We start from the raw sequence: 18917 nt of genomic DNA, 5'->3' as shown, positions 1-18917 counted from the left end.
TGGGTCTGGATTAGGATTGAGGCCTAGAATTGAGTAGTTCCATCAGAACTTGAGTTAAGATTTAGTGAATAGGATAATTATAGATGAAAACATATACATACTTTGTGTGCAGGGTAGAATTTCAAAGTTTGCAAGCATGCAAATCTTGGAAGTTTTGTGAACTTGGAACAAGATAGTAAAGAACTTCAAAAAGGCATGCAGCTTGGCGGATTGGGCAGGCAAGTGACTGAAATTTAATGCAAAGTCTGAAGTGCTTATTTTTCTAGGAACACTAACAATATAACGTGGATTCCCTTTAGAATTGTACATTAAGGGATCTGGGTGTGTATGTGACTAAGTCATGCAAGGTGGTAGAAAGTTAATAAACCATACAGCATCTTGGTCTTTTATCAATAGAATCTAAAAGTGAGGAAATAGTTTAAATCTACATGATACATCATTGTTGCCTGAACTGAAACTTTACATCCAGTTCTGAGTGGCTCGCTTCCAGCAATGTCTGTCTGAAGATTATTAGGATGGGTGCAGATGGGATTTGCGAAAATAGTTCCAAAGATGATGAACTTTAGCTACGAAGAAAGATTGGCAAAATTGGGGCTGTTTTCCTTGGAGAAGAGAAAATGAGAGGATATTTGACAAAAGTATTCATTTATCATGGTGATCTGGGCAAAGTGGTTGGCAGAAATATTGTTCCCATTCGGTAGAACGATTGGGAACCAGAGAAAACTGGTTTTTAAGGTAATTGGCAAAATAAAGCAATAGTGAGATGGGGAAAATGTCTTCAGGCAGTGTATGGCTTACATCAAAAATACACTCCAAGTGTGATGGAAGCAGGATCTAATAAAGTATTCATGAGGAATTCGATAATTACATGTATGGGAAGAATATGCAGACCACTGGGAAGAATGCAGGGGAGTTGCGCTAAGCGAATTGCTCCTTCGGCAAGCCAACATCAACACCTAAGGGATGAATTGTTATTTCATGCTGTAACCATTGTGTGAATAAGTATCCATGAAATTAACAAAGTGACTTTTCTACATTTAATTGTCTATATTTGACACTTGGAGATAGATGAAGTGAGCATTCTATATTACTCCACTAAACGCACTAACTATACCCTTCACTATTTAATTTGTGAGACATTATTTTCAACATTGTTGCTGCACCCCTTTTCCCCTCATCTGTCCTTTTCTGAATATTCCTGTGGTGTGCAACCTTTGATTTCCTATTGCGCACAATAGTGTTCTTTCCTACCATAATAGGTCCCCAAAATTGCATTTCTGCTTCTAAATTGTTTTGCTCCATCTTCTATTTCTCTTCTTACTGTTACTTTTTTTTCCAAAGAAGAGGTAATTATGGTTTTATTTCAGAACTTCCATGTTCTGACAGCTTTTTTGGATGTTAAACCTGTGCACTGTCATTGTTAACATGGGTGCAGTTGTGGATGTAGGTTTGCTCGCTGAGCTGAAAGGTTCATTTCCAGGCGTTTCACTACCCTACTAGGTAACATCTTCAGTGGGCCTCAGGTGAAGCAATGCTGAAAATTCCTGCTTTCTATTTGTGTTTGGGTTTCTTTGGGATGGTGATGTAATTTCCTGTGGTGAAGTCATTCCCTGTTCCTTTTCTCAGGGGGTGGTAGATGGGGGTCTAATTTGATGTGTTTGTTGATGGAGTTCCAGTTGGAATGTCCTCCCTCTAGGAATTCTCATGCGTGTCGTTGGCCAACAGCAGCTGTGATCTGTAAAACAGGAAGAGTGGCATTGAGCTTGCTCTTACTACCTTGATAGACCTAGTTAAGACTTTTTGGTATCTATTACTGTACGAAATTAAATGGTCTACCAAAACATCTTGATCAGTAACAGTTCCAGTATGTTGAGGAAATCATTACATTACATTTTTATGGTTGTTACTGTTGGTTGAGCCTGATTTTCATGCTAATAATTATTCACATTCCTTTTACAGTATGTGCTTCATTTCCTTGCAAGTACTGAAATGGGTACTTTATGCCCTAGCTACCCAAAGAGAAATGTGTCACAATTGCAAACATTCTATATTAATGTATGGTTATAAAATCCAAAAGTGATGTTCATTGCATTGAATGCATAATTCTGAATATGGTGGATTCTCAGTACATGATCTGAAGGATTCTGGGTAGACTTGATGATATTGACATCCATTGACCTTAATTAAAAGAAAAATGTTCTGCTGCTCTTGCATTTTCTACTTGAAAGGTGCTTTATAAATAAGAGTTATCCTCAACGAAGACAATTAAAAATTTAATTGTGTGACTTTTCTTTCTTACACAAAAATCCTTTGGTATTTTTAAGAAAAGCAAATAATTTTTGGTTAAAGCATTTATGCAAAAATGTTTTAATTTTGCAGCTTCAAGCACATTTAATCCCTGGTCTAAACCTGAAAGCCTTAGGCTTGTTTCCACAATCTTCACCTGTTCTGCCACAACCTTCTGTGCCCCCTGCTTATACTCCATTTGGGGTAAGTGCTTAAAGATGCCCAAAGCATTTGTTTTCATAGGCTATTGCTTAATATGTTTGAATAAAGTGTTGAACTTCCAGGTGTCACTCAAGTTTTTACAGCTTCCTAGGATGGTTCAGTGATTTGGGCTCTTGCTCTTCTATTTTTTTTGTGGTAATATATTACACCATTGCTGTAAGATCTTTATTTCTGGAAGGTACGTTTAAATTGTTGTTTAATTTTAAAGAAGTTCTTTTTAAATTGATCAAAACAACCAATATATACAGTATTGTTTATATTAATCAATTTAAAGAACTATTGGCTGTTTAATGTATAGAAGTCTACACTTTTACATTGATGTAATGCTATTCACTAATCCTTGAATAGTGATGAAGGGAATCTGGGGCAGGAAAATATTTGTAACTACTAAGAATTAGCATAGACGCATTGAGCAATTAGCCTGATTCTGCTCTGTTGTTTGGCTTAATTACGATTGCTACTATTTATTTCAAACCGTAATGCCCTGGGTCAAGACTTAATTCACCTGATCTGCAAAGCCCTAAAGCAATTAAAATATCTTTGGTTCTTTAAATTGGTGTATTTGATCTTTTGTGAGAGTTGGCATTCAAGCCAGCGCAGATAAGTTTGCAGTTTATTTATGGGGCCTTTTTTGCCTCATATGCTAAATAGAATTTGAAACAAATGCATGAACCTAAGAAAATATTCCAGTCTTAAATGACCTGAGGTGAGTCTTGAATGACTTATTTTTTAAGGTATTGAAATAATTATTTAGTGTTCGATGAAGATGCATAGTATGTTTGAGATTTGTCAAAATACAGGTGAAAGTGTGCATTTGCTATACACATATACTGTACTCCCAATGAATCATTAATGGAGAAATATAGAAACAGGTGAAAGTTCTGTTATCCTTTTTAATCTAAATATGAATCTTGTGTATATTTAGATGTAGGCGTTCATTTAATATTAAAGGTTGCAGTTTTACCATTGTTATGGAATATGGATAGATGTTAATCTTTGTGTGCCATTTGTCATTTTATCAGGTCAGTCATTTTTGAAGTTTTGTGACTTTATTGTAAAAGAAGCAGTTGCCTTTGCTGGCAAATTCCCACAAATAACAATGGGATAAGAGGGCAACTGCAAAACTGTTTTCTATTTGTAGAATTGAGGAGAAAGAGGCATAGGAGTTTAGAAAAAAAAAATGTTGAAGGTGATGTTTCAGCTGTAGTATGGAGAACTTATTGAAAAAGAATGTGTGTCTTTAAAGCAGTCTACCAGGGTAAGCCACTTACTGAATATCTTTTGAGCAAATTGTTTATCTATTCTTTAATGATCCACAATTTCCTTTGGATAAATCTGGAAAGATGGTGATCAAGAGGAGGAATCTAAACTTGTGCTTCTGTCAAAGTAATAGAGCTGAGGCCAATTGCTTTCCTCCCACTATGTAGCTGCATACATTTTAATAGATGAGGATAATTTATCACAAACATTTTTACTTTCATTTAAAACTTCATTTTGGAATTTGGTTGCTCAGAAAACAGTTATAAGCATATTGATTTAATTTCAGTTGAAGGTAGAGTTTTTTAACGTAGAACGTGTAATATTAGCAATGAGGTGTGATCACAATGTACAATTGCAGTGAATATAAGTTTGTACCAGACTATTTTCTATGTGTTGTGTACACAACAGGTGACTAAGTGTAATCTGGTGAAGCCAGATTACATGACAGGAGATCATGTAACATCTGCACACAACACTATGTATGCAATTGGGAAATTATTAAGCTAACTTTGCTGCTTTCTAAATGACTGCAAATTTTGAATTCAACTTGGAAAATACCAAAGTAGAATTGGAGCATGTATCAAAGCAGCCTAAAGAACTAGGAGGTGCAAAATGGTGTTGAAAAACTTTTTCCTGCACTTGGCGCACACTCAGTTGAGTATGACAAGACCACATAATGCATTTCAGTAAAATGGCTGAAGTTTAATAAACATTTTAACAATTTTGCTAAGTTTTTTTTACGTAAAAGGTTGCAGGTGTACATGTTACTCTTCAGCATAAGGAAAGCAATGTAACTTGGAGACTACCAACTTCTCATGCATAATTTCTTGAACTCCCAGTGCACGATGACAAACATACCTTTTTAAGATGCTAGTTCTAATCTCAACCATAGCCTTTGACTTGTAGAACAAAGAACAATACAGCACAGGAACACACTCTTTTTTTTCCCCACCAATCCTGTGATGCCTGTCTAAACTAAAGACTCTTGCTTTCTTGAAAGAAATGCTTTCACTGATCCAAGAAGCCGTTTATCATAGAGCTAAGTAGGTAACAAGCTATTAAAGACTCATGGTATTGGTTATAAAGTGAAATTTATTTGTCTGACTGTGGAATATCCTGACACTTTTTTTTACTCATTGTGTTTTCAGCCTTTTCTTTACTCTTAGCCTGTGTTTCTGGATGCTGATCATGACCATTCTTCTGAGCCATTATCTCTCTCTCTCTCTCCCTTGATTTCCAGCATGCCAATTTTTGGAGAGATCTGGTATTTGATTTTGTGAACCTAAACATGTGCCTTTCACTTATTTCTTGGGCTAGCCACTTGTCTTGCGCTATGCTATGCTATCCTTTCATTCTTAAGTTGTGGTGACAGCTACCTCTTCGGTGCTCATGTTCTGGAGTATACCTTCCAAATAACCCCGGCACCACCAGTCAGGAGGGCATCGGGGAGAAGACCAGTGAAAACGGAGAGAAGATCTGCAAAATAAGCTGAAGGCAAGTGGGGGTAATAGTAAAGAACTTTGCAGTGCCTGTAAATTGTGCGTGACTCCTATTGGAATTCCAACTCCACTTTGGGAAATCTTGGTACAGAGCAATTGGGGCTTCCCAAATACTTGGGTCATCTGTTGGAGAGACTCTTTTTTAGTGCTTTGTGTGCTATTGGATGATGATTGATTGTGATGGTCCATTTACTGTAATTCGTGTGCATCATGTGACTACTTTGCACTATTGCCCTCTGATTAGTTAGACAATTTGTTCTGTTGGCTTAAACACAATCATACTTACCCATGCCTACCTCAAACCCATTGGTACCTTATCTGTCAAGCTTAAGAAATATTTTGATATGTTGCTTTAAGTGCTTTCTTGAAGTAACATGAAACTTAATCCAATGAGCTCCTCCCCATTCTGATTCACTTGCGCAATTTTGTAATCTTCAGTTACCATCAACACACATCTCCATTATTGGAAACAATTTATTTTTTTGAAATAAATTTCACTTTTATACTAAACGTTTTCAGGTGGCTTGTGCATAATTCAGGTTTTTTTACTGTATGGCCAAATTATATGGTATCTACTCCACTATTAATGCTTATGTCTATGATCTTGCTATCTGAATCCACTTGGTTAAAATGTTAGAGACTATGGAGATTACTAGAGTACCTACTTAGAAGTAACAAATGGCAATTTTTTTTTTGTCCCATTATATAGAATGCATTAAATGAAAGAGTTGGAGTTGGACCATTTGATCCTTGGACCCATTTTGCTATTCAATAAACGGGTGACCTTTTAACCAGCTTCTGCACAATCTTTGAAAGGCTTAATGCTCAACAATCTATTAACCTCTGCTTTGAATGTGTGCAGTGACTTGATTATTCACTGCACCGAGTACAGAATTCCAAAGGCTTTCAACCATTTATTGAGTGGAGAACTCTTTTCTTTTTTTCCCACCCCAATTCTGAATGGCATACCTTTTTAAACCAGAGACTGATGCTATGCTCCAGATTCTCCAGCCAGGAGAAATCTGTCTCTGAACTGTCAAGGTGCTCGAGAATTCTATGTTTCAGTAATGTGTGAATAATCTAAACTCCTGGAGAATATAGACCTAATCTATTCCGTCTTTCTCCTGGCGGACAGCACTCTCATCCCAGGGAGCAGACAGTAAATCTTCATTGCACATCGTTGAGGGCAAGTATATTTTTCTTTCTGTAGGGAGATCAAAGCTTCTCAATGCTTTGTGTGACCTTGCCTATGCCTTGTGCGATTATAGTAAAAATTATTTATTCTTGAATGTTGATTCCTTCATAACAAAAGGGCAACTTGTCTTCCTAATTGACTGTTATTTCTGTATGTTAATATTCCCAATTTAAGGAAACCCTGGTCCTTCTGAGTGCATGCCCTAGTCTCTCACCATTCATAAGTTATGCCCTTGCTACTTTGTATTCCATCTGTATTATTTTGTTCTCTCATCCAAATCCTTTCTATCTTTTTCACAATCCGTATAATTTAAAATTCTGAGAGCACAATTTTGTTGATATTTTCGATCAAATCTTAACAAATTTAGTCAAATGTGATTTTTGTTTTATACCTCTCTTTATTTATACAATTAAATACAGTGCCCAGTAACTACATCCTTAATGTATTCTAGTGTTTTACCTTCTATTGTGGTAGGAAATTATTGGTAAACTTCCTTCCTTACACTATTTTGAAAAAGCAAGGTCACATGTTAGCTTGCAGATCTTGAGAATTCTGGCAGATCAACGTGTCACGGTCACTGAGCCCCTCGCCAATACCAACAATGTGTGGACTCGGACTGGCTCAACAACTGATCTGGTTTTCCTTGAGTTACAGCCATGTACTGCAGATATGGTTGTCCAGTTTCATAGTGCCCCTAGAAACACACTCCTGCTCTTTCATGACAATTTAATGTTTACATGTGCATTTGAGGTTTTCATTTAACTACAGTTCTTTTAACAGCCTAAATTTATATCTAAATGTTAAAATAACTTTGGAAAATACGGTATTGCTACATTTAACAATTTGTTAAATATGCTTTCATGACTGTCCATCTCTGTATGCTGATGGGAGTTGTCAGTAAACCATTTTGTAGCCCATTCATCCTGAGGTTATTTTAGTTTTTAGGTTACTTGGAGTTTCACCAAAAATCTTTGTAAAGTTTGACTGTACCTCTAGTGAGCGTTGTTTTTTATTATTTAGCTTTTGTGGTCTAAACTAAATATTTTCATTTATGCTTGCTATATTGTTTCAAATCTTTGGGCTTATTCCCTCTTCAATTGGATTTATAATGTTGAACCAGATATCCAAATCAGCACAATGATTCTGGTTGAGCTCCTGTTAACCCAGTAACAAAGTTAAAACTTCATCCTCTATTTTCTCCTAAATTTTGGTTTGAACTGTTGGTGTCCTTGGCTGATTTTTACATCAAGGGGTAAACCTAGGCTGCTTTGCATACTATTAATAGTTTGACATCTTGCCAATTGTGACGTGAGCCAAGCTCCACCAGCATTGGTGTAGCTTATTGTTGTGGTTCACGAGTCAAATTTAACCCAATTTTTTTAAAAAATATTTTTTCATCTACCACTCTCCTCACTAGTCCGTGACCCCAATCTAAATCAGAATAACAATATTAAGTTCCATGCATTTCATATCCTTCATAGGCCTTTGTTGTATCTTGGTAATTTCCAATTTGTGATAGGGCCAGCAATTTATGGTGTGCACTCTTAAAATGTTGAAATGTTTGGTTTAGGCAATGGCTTTTGATAAACCACATCTGGTTGCTGCAACACTGATTCATTGAATGCTGTTATTTGATTGGCAAATCTTAATTACTCACATAGCAATTTAATGTATTATTTAATTGATGACTCCTTCAGAAATCATCCTGAAGAACCTTGAAATATAGCCTTTTCAAGGATATTGCCAGGATTAGAGGATTTGAGCTACAGGAAGAGGCTGAATAAGCTGGGGCTGTTTTTTTTTCCCTGGAGCATCTGAGGCAGAGGGGTGTCCTTTTTATAAAGGCTTATTAAATCATGATGGACATGGATAGGGTAATTAGATAAACGTCTTTTCCCTGGGGTGGGGGAGTCCAGAATAGAGGGTAGAGGTTTAGGGTGAGGGGGGGAAAATTTTAAAAGGGACCTAAGGGGCAACTTTTTCATGGAGAGGGTGGTACGTGTGTAGAATGAGCTGCCAGAGGAAGTAGTGGAGGCTGATACAGTTACAACATTTAAAAGGCATCTGGATGGGTTTATGAATAGGAAGGGTTTAGAGGGATGTGTGTCATGTGCTAGCAAATGGGACTCGATTAGGTTTGGATATCTGGCTGGCATGGACGAGTTGGACCAAAGGGTCTGTTCTTGTACTATACATATCTCTGACTCTACACATTAAATTTAATCACTCAATCCTTTACTTTTCAACCATAATTTTATTTTTTTTTTCAGTTTATGACTTATCTAAATGTACTGTGTATCAGTTTGTTATACTTTTCCATTTATTAATGTCTTGTCATGTCAGGAATTGCATGAATTAGTTTATTCATTATATCTATTGGAATGACATGAGAAGCACTCAAGTGCAGGGTTTGATGGCCACACCATTCTGGTTATTATGCATATTCAGCATTTTAGCTGATTTTTTTTTTTAGATTTGAGGGAAACCACCAAATAAAGCAAGATGCCTTTTTTTTATTCCCCCTTGACAGGTAGTTTTCAGCTTTCTTTGCCCTTCTATATTCCGATAAAATAGGGAGTTTTGAGAGCTGTTGTTGTAAAAGTACAACCTTAAAAAGTAATTCAAGTAATAGCCAGTTGTAAGTATAATCTGGAATGTGTTATGTAATATATAAAAACCATTAATATGGAAAGTCTTATGTGCAATTGAACGTTTACTCTCTCCAAATTTGTTAGCTGATGAAATTTCAGGAGTAGTTTAAGTAAATGTTAGTTTTAAAGTTTAACTACTCATTTTGAAACTTCATTAATTACATTTAAGATCCTACAGCGCTCTATTGTAGCTGAGATTAACACTTGTATTGATACAACAATAGTTTGTGCTCAGTATATGTGAATAATGCAGTGCATAGCTTTGTATCAACAGCATGTGATTCCATTTTCACTTGTGGTAAATGAAACTTCTACCTGGTTTTAGTTTGATATTAACTGCAATTTACCACCTGAAATTTAAAAATGCTCATCATTATTTTGGTAATGACATGCCTCTAATAAGAGTTTGTGGTATGCAGTACACCTACAATATTTGAACCTCAATTTGTTGACCTAGTCTTTCAGCATGGTTGAACAATTTGTTTATAATCGGCATGTTTTGCCCTAAATTGGTAGACAATATAAAATTTTGAGCACAGAATACATTCTCACAACTTAAGTTTGTATAATTTGTGCCAGTTGAAAACCATTACAGTCGAAGTTGACTCCTTTTGAGACTAGATTGGTTGGTTCTTTATGGTGCAAGAACACAACTTTTTATTTTAAAAGATGTTGTACCTTAAGACATATGGTTCTATTTCAGTTATGAAGATATTTTAGTTTTAGAAGTAGTTTACTCTCAGGTGTATTGACATTGCCTCAGCATTTATTTTTTGTAATAAATGCCTTTTTCAGCCATTCTAATCAAATTGTACCTAGTTACTTAAGACGGCGTGAGTTTTCGGGGTGGGGTTCTTGGGTTTTTTTAAATGTTTTGCTTTTTGATTGAACTGGTTCATTTAGTCAGGTAGATGAGTTTGAAAAGGTGGAACCACTTTCAAAATCAACACTATTTATTTGTATTTTATGTGAAAGCTACCCCATTATCTGTTTTGTTTTTTTATTATCTACTTTTTCCTATAAAATGCAACATGTACTGTATTTTTGTGTACAAAATTACATAATGTCCATACTTTGTTTCATTTTGGCTGTTCACCTTTTTTATGATAAATGCGAACGTGTAATATTTCTGTTTCGTATCTTCACTGTTCTCCATTTGGCATCTGCAATGGAAAGCTGAACTGAAATTCAGAGCAGAAACTGAAGTTACATAAATGCCCATTTTCTTTGTGATTTAGAGCTATCCAAATTTCTGTGATGTGTATGAGGTATCGAGCATTGCTTCAGGGGGCCAGCAACTAGCTGTAAGTGACTATTTTTAGTCTGGTATGCACAGCACCATTTGCCTGACCTGCTTTCCTGCTGAAGATGTAGTAAAAATAATTCTGTCTTCGCAAAGAATGAAAAATAAGCTGAATAAATGGGACTGATTTTGGTGTAATAGCTTTATTGAAGATGTAGTGGTGGTGGAAAAAATCTGGCATTCACAATTTTTTTAATGTTTAACCTGCACAGCTTTGCTTTGGTAACCCTAATTACATTGGTCATGCTAAGATTATCCTAAAACAACATGCAAAGCAATTATCTGAACTGATCTGTATATAATTGCTAGATGTTAATAACTGGGTGGGTGAAAGCAAACATATCTAGCCAGATAGAGGCTACCGGAGAGCACCATCTTACTAATGGTACGTTTTTGCACCGAACAGCTGTTCTGTTTGCACCATAACTTGGGCATAAAAGCTGCTAACTGTGGGACAGGATGTGAGGGATCTCAATGAGTGGTGGGTTGAGCAGTGTTTTACCACAAGTTTAAACATGTTTATTTCTCAAATTGGGAGGCGATTCTGTGTCTAAACAGATGCTCAAAGAGAAATACAGAAAGAAGTTGGACAGTGAGTAAACTCCATAATTTGTCATTAAATTAGTGGTTAATTAGCACCATGTTATCAAATATCACCATTGTTAAAATAGACTTTCTCTTTTAGTCACGAGATTTGATATTCTGTGGCTACTTTAATTGACAATAGCGTTAAAATCTAAAATGCTGATATAATTCAGGATACTATGTTTGTAAAACCAGACTGCAGAATGACCTAGATTGAGCAGCAAATTCTGAAGATTGGCAACACCGTATTTTTCGTAACCCTTTAACTTGCATGCTACTTTGTGCATGTAAAAGTAATGTGCATCATCAGTGCATCAGTTTTATAGCCCATGTAATAGTTGAGCCAACAAAACATTTTATTTTGAAGACACCAAGTAGTCAACATTACATTGTTCACATGTGCCTTTTGTGGACTGCTACAGCTTATGGATTACCCAGCTAATGAATTTCCACATTATGTCAAAGGGTACCTCATACACGAGGTCTTCCAATTAAGACTTCAAGAATTAATTGGAAAACAGTAACTTGTATCAGTCACACAAAATGACTTTGGTTATATTTGCTGCCATGTTTGAAGCAGTTTTGCCTATCTCAAACAATTATCTTGAATTTCTAACAATCAAAAACATTGTACTGGAAAAATGTGCATTTTGTTAAATTATTTCGTCGTCTATATGGTCATTACAATTCACTTAAACTGGGGTTTAAAGCAGCAAATTCAAAGTAATCATGTGATGCTTCAGTATGAATCAAAGCATAAACAATATGACTCTGCTTTTAATAACCTAAAGAGCATTATTGGGGTTTTGGCTGAGATCTCTAGAATTTCTGAAAGAATCTTAAAGCTACATTTCTAAATTGTGAAGGCATATTTGTCACAACTCCAAATTCATTTCTTGAACTGTAATCAGTTCCTCTTGGTAATACTCTTTTTTTTAAATTGGTAAAACTGCTATATTCAGTCAGACTTTGGACTTTTTATTACTTTTTATGTAGAAATAGTGCAAGTATTTAAAATGTGTGAGGTAAATGATTGCATTGTTTACATGATCATTTATATCAAGCTTAACTATTAATTTTCTTCCCTATTTAATTTTCCAAGTTCCTCCAAAGTCAAACTGTTTGTCATTTCAAACAACCATATGTAAGAGCTTTCCTAAAATATAACCTTTTTTGAAATTCAGAGTTGTCCAATTTTACCTATTTTGTTTGCACATGGAGCTGGAATCTAATTCAGTTTGTTATAGTTTTGCATTACCTTTTAAAGAAATGTCAGAGATAGGAGGGTGGGGATCCTTTTTTTTTGTTAACCTGGTACTTTGAGACAGACATCGTAAGGCATCAATACAGCAATATGGCAATGTAATTTAGTCTTGTAAAGTAGACACACGCAACAGCTGATTTTCATAGCAAGGTCTCATATCAGCAAGTTAATGGTCAAAATAATTTGTTTCTGGTGGTTTTTGTTTAGGGATAAATGTCAATGAGGGCATTTGAAAGAAATCGCTGTACTAATTGATTAGTGCTGTAGGCTCTTTTAAACCCATCTGAGAGTACAAACTCCTGTCATTCGCTGTGAAATATGTTTACAAACCCCAGAGTACTAGTTTGCCACCAGACCTGGAGCTGACGAATCAACACGCTTTACTGAAAGTGCCAAACTTCCAGAAAGGATGGCAGTGCACTTTAAACACATCCTCAATTGGTCTTTTTTTTTTGTCAATGTACAGTATGTGACAGGTTGCTACGAATTGCTCTTTTGATGAACCTACTGTGCTGTTGGAACTAATAAACACACAGTTCCAGGAGTTGTTGCTTTCCCAACTGAGACCCTAGAAAGTTTGAGGTCAGTATCTGGTCAAGAGGTGCACAAGTTTTTTTTTGGAGGGGTGGAAGCAAGGACCTATCCTGCAATGATGCAAATATGCCTGTTGTACAAGAAGTAAATGAGCTGATCTTTTAGACCCAATCCTCTGTCACAATCAGAATCTTCATTTAAAACAAAAATGTAATGGGGAACCTGACAATATGGAATTCTGAGAAAGAAGGCAAAAAGGAAATAAAAGTAGTAACAGGGTAAGAATGCAAAGAGACTAGGAGCCAATATAAAACATGAACCCAAAAGTCTTCCATAGGCACGTGAAAAGTAAAAGGCTGGTGAAAAGAATAGTAGTAGGGTGAACTAGGGACTGAAAAGGGTGTTTATGGATGGAGGCAGAGGGCATAATTGAGGTATGAATTGCATACTTAGCATCTGCCTTTACAAAGGGAGAAAAAGGAAGTAATTTGGACAATAGAACTGTTTAAAATCAACAAGGAAGAAGTATTAGGCTGTCAATACGTTAGTGAAATTTTACACCCTTATTCAAAAAGCATTTGACTGCTAGCTAGTGTAACCTGATGGGAAGCAGTAGTTCAAGACAAAATTAGTGGTACTTGGGCTGACATGAGTGAAATTTATGTTTAATTAATTTACTGGAGCTTTTTTTAAGTGGTAATAAAAGCAGAGTAATGCAGATAATTCCAAAGATGTTTGGTACAGTGCCATGTGTTGAGATTATGTGCCAAGTTATAGAGTCATAGAGATGTACAGGGTTAGGATATCTGATATAGATCATGGAATAGAAAAGAACAGTATAACATGAATCTGTGGTTATCTGAGTGACAGGAAAAAGTAAGGGGTGATTTGCTTTTTGGCTAAAGAGGGTTCAGAGTGGAGTTTCCAAAAGGTTTTGGGACTTTTTTTTGTGCCCTGTATGCCAAGGTCCACGACATTGATATCAATCAATATCAAAGTTTGTAAATGATATCAAACTGTGAAGTGGCTGCTGTTAGAACTTCAGAAAGATTATAGACTGCTTTATGAAAATGAAATGTGATGGAAATCGATCAATTTGCATGTTTTGATTCAATTTCTAAGTTCTACAAGAAGCTAATCTAGGTATACTGCACACGGTCTAACCAAACATAAGTGGTGCAGCCTCCTTCAAAAGCAAGTGCATATCAAAGGCAATGTGAAAGTAAGAACAGGAATCCAGAGCCTGTAAATTGTGCAAAATTCCATCTGTGGTATGTGATCATATTTGCAGCAGAATCTACCTTTGGCAGTCAACCATGTACTCTCCACCAAATATCCCACATGAAGTTGATCATCTTCACCTCAAAAGATGAACAAAAAGAGATACAAGGGATCTTTTGTATCTATTTGAGATCAGATGGGAATGAAATTTAACATCTTTTAATAGTTTCTAATAATTGAAACTCGGTTGTGCTGCTTTGTCTGGACAGGCAGCCAGTAACCACCTTAACCTGGAATTCCTCACTTTTTCAAGATCTTCTAAATCTCAGCCTTTTGTTTTTAAAATATATATTTCATTACCTCTTACTTTCCATAACCACTACACTAGCTTTAACTAATTCACTGTGGTGGTGTTTCAAGTGTGTAACAGTTTGAAACTCCAAACTGCCTGTTGGAGGATTCTTTTGAAATAAAAAATCTGTTCAGTAGTAAATTTACAATTTCATGTGTACTTCCTAAGTTTGTCTTAAATCAATGTACACTTTATTTTCTTAAATGTGTTGTCCTGAATTAATTCTTCACACATTTGCAGCTTTTTTAATGGAAAACGAATATCTTCATGCAGAACTAGTCTGCACATTTCGCAATGATGTAAGGGCATTGGATTTGCATTTTCCAAAATGTTACACCACATATAGGTAGTTCTGCAATAATGCCATATTTGTGTTCCCATGCAATGCCATGTAAAAGAACTAATGTGGCCTATGGTGAAAACAGGGTAAGGGTGAACCACCAAAAATATATCAGTAAAAATTAAAACACAAATGTAGTTGTGCAATTGTTTGTGCTAGGCTAAGTAAATTTTGATCTGTTGTAATTGACATGTTGCATGGTACTGTACAGTGCGATTCATCAGAATCTTTGGTTACACTCAATTGGCATCTGTACTAGGCTGCACTACATTCTAGCCAGTCTTCTGATCCCATCCATTGGTAACACTGCAGAGGTCAGATCACAGAATGAAACCTGCCTTGATAGATCAAGGGCTGAATCTTAACTTCTTTTGCTAAGTCAGTTTTGTCAGAGGATTTCACATAGTGATGCCTGGGGGCATCTATCACCTTATTTTACAAAACCTGCCTGATTTATTACCTACCCCACCTTTTGGTGCCCCCTCGCACATTCTAGCATTATCATACCATGTGCCATTTCCAAAATAACTCATCACTTTCTGGATATCCCAGAATTGGCCAGCATTCATGGTGCAGTACCATCTGTTTAAATACAAAAAAAAATACTGTGCACCTAGACAAGAGCTGCCCTGCATGGTTCCTGACATTGGCCCTGGATGTAGCAAACAATGGAAAATTTGTGCCACTCTTTGTGGGCAAGGACTTGGCGATGCTGCGGATGGGGATGGGGTGAAGTGGAGGCAGGACATCCTTTTCTCCCTGGCCAACAGATGAATCCATCCTACTGGAACCATGCCAAGGTGGACCAGGGTTAGCTTCCAGGCCAGTGCAGTCTCAACCATCTGAAGGAATGCACAGAATGTAGGAAGAAGATCAATTACCTTCTGCACTCTGCTAGTGAAGTTGCTACCATCTTCTGAATACCTCACACTCTGCTACTGTACGCACAATTTCCTGCAACATCTTCCCCACTCGCACTCCTCCTGGCTAACATCTGACCCTGACTAAGTCTGAATCTCTCCTGTGCTGCATACTCACCCCCTCAGGACATTTCCACACGTGCACCAAAAGTAACAGTGTGCCACCCACCTTTCTCTCCCTTGCGCACTATGTACAGAGTTACCTGATTTGACCACATCCAAGCCCCAGTACTGGTGGTTTTTTGCAGTTGGTTACCATAGTGATTAGTCATTGAAACAGATTCACATGAATCTGCAGATATTCTTTAACATCTAAACTTTTTTTAAACAGAGGGGGAAAAAAGTCTTGATACAAACAACAAAGCCAAGTTTCAAACTGCTCCTTAATACTGCCCTTTTACTGTTGGTCAATTCCAGTGAAATTTCACTCTTATCTCAACTTTAAATTTTTAAATTAACAGATTGCTCCCAGCTTCTTGGCCTCAGGCTGTAGAGACATTTTCACAATGCTTTTCCAAGTCCGCCAACATAAACATTTCACAATACCTTTCACGAAGCACTTCATGAGAGAGCGCATGTACACCTGAACCTGAGGGGCACCAGTATCCTTGGGGGGAGGTTTGCTAGTGTCTTTTGGGGGGGGGGTTTAAAACTAACTCTGCAGAGGCATGGGAACGTGGATTGTAGCTTTAGGGTGCAGGACCTGGAGTGTAGGGAGGTTAGGAGCATGGCATCAATCTCAAAGAAGGGTGCCTGTAAACAGGAAAGTGGCTTGAAATGTGTATACTTCAATGCAAGAAGTATACGAAATAAGGTAGGTGAACTTGCAGTGTGGGTTGGTACCTGGGATTTCGATGTTGTGGCTATTACGGAGACATGGGTAGAACAGGGACAGAATTGGCTGCTGCAGGTTCCAGGGTTTAAATGTTTTAGCAGGGTCAGAGGTGGGGGTAAAAGAGGGGGAGGTGTGGCATCGCTTGTCAAAGATAGTATTACAGCGGTGGAAAGGACGATGGATGAAGACTCTCCATCTGAGGTAGTTTGGGCTGAGGTTAGGAATAGGAAAGGTGAGGTCACCCTGTTAGGAGTTTTCTACAGGCCTCCTAATAGTCCTAGAGATGTAGAAGAAAGGATTGCGAGGATGATTCAGGAGAAGAGTGAAAGTAATAGGGTGGTTGTTATGGGGGACTTTAACTTTCCAGATATTGACTGGGAAAGCTATAGCTCGAGTTCGTTAGATAGGTCGGTGTTTGTCCAATGTGTGCAGGAGGGTTTCCTGACACAATATGTAGACAGGCCAACAAGAGGTGAGGCCATACTGGATTTGGTTCTGGGTAACGAAACAGGCCAGGTGTTAGAATTGGAGGTAGGTGAGCACTTTGGGGACTGTGACCACAATTCGGTGACTTTTACTCTAGTGATGGAGAGGGATAAGTGTGCACTGCAGGGCAAGAGTTATAGCTGGGGGCAGGGAAATTATGATGCGGTGAGGCACGACTTAGGATGCTTGGCTTGGAAAAGTAGGCTTCAAGGGAAGGGCGCAATTGATATGTGGAGCTTTTTCAAGGAGCAACTATTGAGTGTCCTTGATAAGTATGTACCTGTCAGGCAGGGAGGAAAGGGTCGTGTGAGGGAGCCGTGGCTTAATAAGGAATTGGAATCCCTTGTTAAAGGGAAGAGGGCAGCCTATGTAAAGATGAGGCGTGAAGGTTCAATTGGGGCGATTGAGAGTTATGATAGCCAGGAAGGATCTGAAGAGAGAGCTAAGAGCAGCAAGGAGGGGACATGAAAAGTCCTTAGTTGGTAGGATTAGGGAAAACCCAAAGGTTCTATAGGTATGTCAGGAATAAAAGAATGACTAGGGTAGGAATAGGTCCAGTCAAGGATAGTGGGAAGTTGCGTGTGGAGGCTGAAGAGATTGGGGAGACACTGAATGAATACTTTTCGTCAGTATTCACTCAGGAACAGGACATTGTTGCCGATGTGAATACTGAGTCACAATTAATAAGAATGGACGGCTTTGAGGTATGTAGGGAAGAGGTGTTGGAAATTCTGGAAAGGGTGAAAATAGATAAGCCAACTGGGCCTGATGGCATTTATCCTAGAATTCTCTGGGAAGCAAGGGAGGAGATTGCAGAGCCATTGGCCTTGATTTTTATGTCCTCGTTGTCTACAGGAATAGTGCCAGAAGACTGGAAGATAGCAAATGTGGTTCCCTTGTTCAAGAAGGGGAGTAGGGATAACCCTAGTAACTATAGGCCGGTGAGTCTCACTTCTGTTGTGGGCAAAGTCTTAGAGAGAATTGTAAGGGATAGGATTTATGAACATCTGGATAGGAATAATGTGATCAAGGATAGTCAGCATGGTTTTGTGAAGGCCAGGTCGTGCCTCACAAACTTTATTGAATTCTTTGAGAAGGTGACTAAGGAGTTGGATGAGGGTAAAGCAGTAGATGTGGTGTGTATGGATTTTAGTAAGGTGCTTGATAAGGTTCCCCATGGTAGGCTACTTCAAAAAATACGGAGGTATGGCATTGAGGGGGAGTTGGAGGTTTGGATTAGGAATTGGCTGGCTGGAAGAAGACAGAGGGTAGTAGTTGATGGCAAAGGTTCATCTTGGAGTGCTGTTACTAGCGGTGTTCCGCAAGGATCTGTTTTGGGACCATTGCTGTTTGTCATTTTTATAAATGACCTGGAGGAGGGGCTAGAAGGTTGGGTGAGCAAGTTTTGCGGATGATACGAAAGTCGGTGGAGTTGTTGACAGTGAGGAAGGATGTCAGGTTACAGCGGGATATAGATAAGCTGCAGAGCTGGGCAGAAAGGTGGAAAATGGAGTTCAATGTAGGTAAGTGTGAGGTGATTCACTTTGGTAAGAGTAACAAGAAGATGGGGTACTGGGCTAATGGTCGGATACTTGGTAGTGTGGATGAGCAGAGGGATCTTGGTGTCCATGTACACAGATCTCTGAAAGTTGCCACCCAGGTAAATAGTGCGGTGAAGAAGGCATATGGCGTACTGGCTTTTATTGGTAGAGGAATGGAGTTCCGGAGTCCTGAAGTCATGTTGCAATTGTATAAGACTCTGGTGCGGCCGCATCTGGAGTATTATGTGCAGTTTTGGTCGCCATACTATAGGAAGGATGTGGAGGCATTGGAACGGGTGCAGAGGAGGTTTACCAGGATGTTGCCTGGTATGGTAGGAAGATCGTATGAGGAAAGGCTGAGGCACTTGGGGCTGTTCTCATTGGAGAAAAGAAGGTTTAGGGGTGACTTGATAGACGGTGTAC

The 18917-nt window shown here is 37.9% G+C and overlaps 1 protein-coding gene across 5 annotated transcripts in view; it reads left to right on the top strand.

Moving 5' to 3' along the window:
- The window catches only part of igf2bp3 (insulin-like growth factor 2 mRNA binding protein 3), a 141436-nt gene that overhangs the window by 100390 nt on the left and 22129 nt on the right, over positions 1-18917 (top strand). For 2 of the 5 annotated variants that reach the window (XM_043689713.2, XM_043689712.2), the window contains exons 10-11: positions 2380-2490; positions 10352-10417. The exons of 1 other annotated variant lie outside the window; for it this stretch is intronic. In XM_043689713.2, the coding sequence (XP_043545648.1) occupies positions 2380-2490; positions 10352-10417 (177 nt within the window). The remainder of the gene's footprint in view (positions 1-2379; positions 2491-10351; positions 10418-18917) is intronic. 2 more of the 5 variants (XM_043689715.2, XM_043689714.2) reach the window with 1 other exon arrangement.

Source organism: Chiloscyllium plagiosum, unplaced genomic scaffold, assembly GCF_037043375.1.
Source record: "Chiloscyllium plagiosum isolate Xiang-an unplaced genomic scaffold, Cpla_swu_hap1 HiC_scaffold_5, whole genome shotgun sequence".
NCBI lineage: Eukaryota > Metazoa > Chordata > Chondrichthyes > Orectolobiformes > Hemiscylliidae > Chiloscyllium > Chiloscyllium plagiosum.
This window is presented reverse-complemented; position numbering and strand designations above follow the sequence as displayed.